The sequence below is a fragment of the Drosophila pseudoobscura genome, chromosome X (genome assembly GCF_009870125.1).
Source record: "Drosophila pseudoobscura strain MV-25-SWS-2005 chromosome X, UCI_Dpse_MV25, whole genome shotgun sequence".
Lineage (NCBI taxonomy): Eukaryota > Metazoa > Arthropoda > Insecta > Diptera > Drosophilidae > Drosophila > Drosophila pseudoobscura.
In genome coordinates this window covers 53,873,795-53,879,809 of record NC_046683.1, presented here as the reverse complement: position 1 = coordinate 53,879,809, position 6,015 = coordinate 53,873,795, and the positions used below count along the sequence as shown (strand labels likewise).

General features: G+C 43.8%; 2 protein-coding genes across 2 annotated transcripts; one reads left to right on the top strand and one right to left on the bottom strand.

Annotated features, from left to right (window-relative positions):
• Positions 1-2,192: 2,192 nt before the first annotated feature.
• Positions 2,193-3,562, bottom strand: LOC26534072 (uncharacterized). The gene is made up of 3 exons (XM_015187883.2): positions 3,060-3,562; positions 2,413-2,987; positions 2,193-2,346 (listed from the first exon to the last, which is right to left on the bottom strand). The coding sequence occupies exons 1-3, from the start codon at positions 3,511-3,513 to the stop codon at positions 2,284-2,286; spliced, it is 1,092 nt and encodes a 363-aa protein (XP_015043369.2). The 5' UTR covers positions 3,514-3,562; the 3' UTR covers positions 2,193-2,283.
• A 445-nt stretch (positions 3,563-4,007) lies between these two features.
• On the top strand, positions 4,008-5,014 carry LOC6900811 (uncharacterized). Its single transcript, XM_002135134.3, has 4 exons — positions 4,008-4,156; positions 4,228-4,407; positions 4,469-4,662; positions 4,723-5,014. The coding sequence occupies exons 1-4, from the start codon at positions 4,103-4,105 to the stop codon at positions 4,793-4,795; spliced, it is 501 nt and encodes a 166-aa protein (XP_002135170.3). The 5' UTR covers positions 4,008-4,102; the 3' UTR covers positions 4,796-5,014.
• Positions 5,015-6,015: the final 1,001 nt, after the last annotated feature.

The window sequence follows — 6,015 nt, the reverse complement described above, 5'->3', positions numbered from 1 at the left end:
TTCCGAAGCTCTAATCGATTGTATTTTATCCATGCCAACCTTTTGGAGACCCACTGTTCAAAGGTTATTTGTTGAGGCTCAAAAGAAATGCACTCGGCCGATCTAATGACCTTTGTCACGGCCATTAGGATACCATTTGACCCCCCAGTGCACACAGGACTCCCTTCATTAGGCGGCCACTTTGCAACGCTGTGAAATCGTAACAAAAAATTGAAAAAAAAAAAAACGAGGCCAAAGGCAGGCATTTCATGCTCCATTAAATTATCATACAATACTCATTGGAGGAGTACTATGTGGCGATGATCTCTGGTTCTGGAAATCTAATTAAATTAAAATCCAACTGCTGATCCCTGAATGATCTCCTCCGAAGTAGCCGCGAAGCCAGCGCGACTCCAGCCCCTGTGGGCACTGGCCCTCCACTCGAAGCGTGACGATTTCGATTCAAGTGTCAAATCAACATCATTATTCATTATCAAATATATTTCTTTTCTTTCGATTTGGATTTGGATTTTCGGTTTTGCGGTTAACACAATCACAGCTGGAATCATCATTAGGGGAGGGGGGGGAGAGAATACTTTAATTGAACTTTCCATAGGCGGTGGAAATCAGACCCCGTCCCAGTCCCAGTCCCATCGAGGGGGGGGGTTTAATATGTTCTAACAAAGCAATCAATATCAAAGGCATAATTAAATAAAACTAATGATGCCACTGACAGACAGTGCTGCCAAGGGGGCTAATGATTCCACAGAGAGAGAGAGAGAGAGCACATAAATCTCTTCGGTGTTTCGATGGTACTTAGGCTTGGGCCACTCCAGAGGAGTGAGGGCCATTCCATGACTATATATCCGATCAGAAGCAGAATAATAATCGGTTAAAGAACAAATATCTGTATGAACTATTCTATGGGATATTATTGATTTATTTGAATGATATTCTGATCTCTACCTCTGTCAATTCCGTAAGGAAAGTGTGGGCCTGCCTTCTACCTTCTTCAAAAGTAACAAACCAGCCCCCATTGACATTGACGCCACTTCAGACTTGGGGCTGCTTGTTTCAGACAGATTTTTATGTACCGTAACTAAACGTTAATTTATGAGTGGAGCAGACACAGAGGAAGACTTTCACTGGCCCAAGAGCAGAGCAGAGAAGAGCAGAGTAGGAATTAAAAAGAAATTAACACGCTTCCAAAAATGTGTGTGCTAGCGGAATGGATTTGGGGGGGTCGGTGGGTGGATCGGATCGGATCTCCTCCTCCTCCTCCTCCCCCTCAGAGATGACGCTGCGAGTGTGTGTGAAGCCAAGTGAATTTTACAGACGTCCCCCCATTCCACCATCTCGTTATCTAATTGAGTTTGTTCCTGTTCTGTCTGGCCTTAATTTTAATGCGCTCGTAAAACAAGCGCAAAAATTGAGAGCCATAAAAGAGGTCCGACGAAACATTGAAAATTAAAATAAACACATAAAGAGCAACGCCGACACGGCGTCCTGTCCCTGGGTCCTGGTCCCTGGGTGTGGGATGTGATGTGATACGCCCGATAACAAGTGTAAGACACATATGCATAAGCCCCCCACCAGCCCCCCCACCAGCCCCCCCACCAGCCCCTGTCCCGCTCTGATCCGATCTGCCCTGGCCTGGCCATTCTTTCCTTTATTCAGGCCACGTTAACCCTGCGCCTAGCCTATAAATCAAACGAAGCGTAAAGCGCGCTTTATCCTTCCGGCTTGGTAACGGTACTACGAGATCTATGTCCTGGAAGCGTTGTTTTAAAATGGATTTTAATGGCCTCCGCGTCGCCTCACATTTTCTATGCTTGTTAAAACTTTTATGAGTTATGCGCACATATCCATAATTTACTTATTATTTATTCGACTGTGTGTGTCTGGTATTTTGTTATTAAATTAATGTTTCATTATAGCAACTTGTTTTTCCTTTTTTTTTATATATAAAATTGCCAGGTCGCCCATTTATTCGGATTTACTTGTAGTCGAAAATCAATTAAGGAAGCTCTTTGCGTAGGAAAACTCCCAGATAACGGTATCAGGATTTACAGATTTAAAAAAAATTATTTAGTTTTAGTGACCAAGAAAAAAAAGTAACTTATTTAACACAGCTTTAAGAAACTGTTTAAAAAACATTATTTTGCTAAATTTCTCTACTTTTTCGAATAATATACTTAAAGAATCATTAAATAACCAAGTTTTTTGCATGTGAACGTTTTTTTTAATTCTTTAAAAATAAAAAGCTTTTGTTCCAATTTTAATGCAAGAAGGTTTGCGTCTAACCTATTGAAGAATCAGTTGGAAACTAAGTAAATTCCATATTTCGGAGCTTATGTAATCAGTCTCCTGCAATAGAAAGTGTTCACTTTTATCTCTCATGTCTCTTGTCTCATCTCTGATCCAAGCACTCACCAATTTCAGCATCTGTTCATGGGCAATCGAGGACCCGGTAGTCACTAAAAAACGACGCTGTTCATTGAAACCATTCGTCATTAAAATGTTGATGAAGTCGTCTAGATGTCCGTTGAACACATCCGTTATGACTTTAATGGTCCCCGTGGAAATAGACTGCAAGTTTTTGCATTCTCCAAGAACTTCCAGAAAAACCTCTGCAGTAAATCCGTTAGTTGGCTTCTCCTCTAACTGTACTGTCAGACGTTCCAATGTGAGTGCATATTTTGCGATGATTTGTCCAATGCTAACGTTACGATATTCGTGGCAAAACAGGGTCAACGAGCGGAGCTTCGGACATGATGGCAAGACTGAACACAATGCGCGGAACATCAATGTAAGGCTTTCCACTTGAGAATACACTAAATCATGATAATGATCCACTGAACCTGTCGTGTTGTCCTCTGCTGTTAATACACATAAAGTCTTAAGCTTCTTCAGATGAACGCATCCTTCAAGAATATGGTTTACGCTTGCCCTACTGTTCGAATAAATCTTTAAATATTCCAGGTGTTCCAATCTCGGTAAGTGGTTGACTATAGCCCACATGAAAACGAAGTAATTGTCAGATAATTCGATATTAAATAACGTGGATAGGACAATCTTACCCCCAGAATTCGAAATATAGCATATTTCCAATCTTTTGCAGCCTGTATTAATGTCAAGAAGAATATCCGATTCCACATAATGCGGACTCCAAATCTGAATGAATTCGAGGTCTTTCATGCTTAAAATGGATTTGATTGCGGTGATATTCCCATTTGATACACACAATTGAGCGCATGCCAATTGAGAGCAATACTTTGGCACAAGTTCTATAACTGACCTCCCCACAAGGAGATCAATGTTAATTTTGACTACAGAATTGCCGCACGTTGCCAGAATGACTTTCAGTTCGTCGTCTGTGAATTTGGAACAGTCAAGTTCTGCGTATCGTCCGCAGGCGTGGAAGAGAAAAGCGCTTCCAAGTTTTTGGTCTGCGTCGGCAAAATTCAGTTGGTCCTTCTCGTCCAGGTAACCGAATAGTTTGTCAACGATCTCCAGAGGTAAGTTTAGTAGCATTTTGTAGCAAAAGTAGCAAAAAAAGAACAAAAATCAAAAAACACAAAAAGAAACACGTCTTGGCAATGACAAAGCACACAGAAAAAGTACATATAAATCAAAGATGGGAGTCCTTAAAGTTTGCCGATATATTGTGTATCGATGTTTAACCAGGGCTGCATTTGAGTCTTTGAATCAGTTTCAAGCTTCGGTCGATTCGCTCTTTCTCTCTTTCTGTCCTTCGTTCTCTGTTGCTCTCTCAGCAACAATGCTGAGGCGACTCTCTCTCTCTCTCGCTCTCTGCGGAAAGAGCACATGTTCGTGTGTGTGTGTGGGATAGCAAGAGATAGATATAGAAACAGCTTAAATATATAGCCTTTTCACACTGCCGCGCGTTTCTTGGGCGTCTATTGAGTCTAGAGAACAGCTGATTTGTGTGATTGAAAGCCGAAATTATGCAAAACGGCGACCAGGGGCCGGCCCCTGCCTTCGATTAGGACAGCCTGGAGCCTGGAGCTTGAATGCGCCTTGGCCTACCACGTTGGAGGAGAATATGCATCCAAAATAGTTTGTTTTTTGTGTCAACTAGCTGTACAAATTGTCTGTGAATATGCTGAATTGTTCCGTTCGTATCGTCAACCTGGTGCTGCAGTTCCTCACGGCGGTAACGTACACAGCTCCGACGGGCACTTGCGGCTCTGCGGCTTACCACAGAGCCCCTCCCCTCTTCCCCAGGTGTCGGAGGTGGTGGCCCTGGTCTACCTGGTGATGGTGCTGTACGCGCACTGTGTGCTGGCCGGCGAGTTCCGCAGCTCCGTGCTGATGTACGTCTACTTTCTGCCGGGCATCACCGCGGAGAGCGTGATCTTCGTGCTGTGTCGTGTGTGCTGCTTCACCGTTGGACTCGATCCGATTGTGGGTATACGCTGGCCACCGACTGAATGGTGTGGTGTACATGTGTGTGCCTGCTTTACAGGCGATCGTCTTCAATCTGGCCAGCGGCGTCCTGTGCACTTTCACCAGCCTAGTCCTGCTCCTGTCCATGCTCGATCACTGCGGCAACGAGTACCAGTACAAGTTCTTTATAGCCGGTGGATTCGGCCTTCTGGCCGGAATTCTGCACTTGCTGAATGGCGTCATCTGCAACACATACCTGCCCGCCGAGGAATGGTACGTGTTTTTACTTCCGAGATGTCTAGTGCACTCTTGAGTCCATCGATTCGCCCCCAGGATCTACTCGAAACCCTCGAAACGAGTCCGAAAAAGGCTTCATGCAGACTGGTTGCGTTCCTTAAAGAATTGAGGATCAGAAGCCATGTTTCCCATGGCCAAGTCCTTAAATGCAGCTGGAAATTTGTGTAGAAATTAGTTTTAGGATTTAAAAGTTAGAGAATGTGGTTTTCGTGCAAAGATTTGGAATAAGTTTGCATGAGATGGCGCTAGGGAGGTACAGTCATCGCAAAAGGTGCAATATTTCTTCATTGGGGTGATCAAAGTCCCAATAATAATTCCATTTAAGTATTATCCGAATCTCTGCGCTCTTTATTAGAGGAGGAGACACTTTCTAAAGCATTTCAGCGGACTTTATTGGTATTGGAAAGTGGTAAGAGTCATCCCATATTCCTGTGCCACTTATTCAAAGGTCAATGGCTGTCCTGGGAAACGGATTCGAACTCTCTCTGGCAGTCGAATAGATGTACAATAGGCACGATTGGACAGACCAAAAAAGCCAAGAATTGCTTTCCTTTTAGAACCTATAAAACCTCTATAATTGTCATAGAAAAATATTTAAAATAAATGCCTTGCTTTCAAATAAAAATAAATAAAATGTGTGCGAGTGTGTGTGTATTTCTAGCGATTCCCAGAAACACACACAAATCCAATATTTACAGCGAATCAAGATGAATCAATTACCATGCCTTTCCCATTTAAATTATAACACTTTCCCATGAAATTCCTGACCAACGTTCGCCATCAAGTAAACAATTTTTCGACATTTTAAACTTGCCGCAACTGCAGCAGAGATTTTTACCCAACACACGCGTTTTTTTTCCAGAGATTGATGACGACGTTCCCATTCCTCCGTTCCCATTGCGGGTGCTGGCCGATGCTGATTGAGCCTGGAGGGGGAGGGGGGGAAGGGGGGTTGGAGTTTCTGTCAGGCATGGCCAAAGCCAAAGCCAGGGAGAGACGAGACCCATTGAGTAATACGTCACTTGAGTTGTCAAAAGAGCGACGCCCGACGAGTAGGAAAACGTGTGTACCCCCCACCGCCCCCCCACCACACGCATCCCGTCCGTGGCCGTGGCCGTAGCCGTGGCCGTGTCCGTGTCCCTGTTCCCGGGATTTCCGCACAAGTTGCTGTCGATCAGACCCACGTCGACGGCGGCGGGTAGCAAGTTGTTACATTTCAACATGTTTCGTCACGCCTTGAAATCATTTTGATACATGTATTTTGATCTCTTTTCGGGATTTCTCCTCTCTATATTTTTTTGTTATGCCATCAAACAGTTTTTAAGTAGC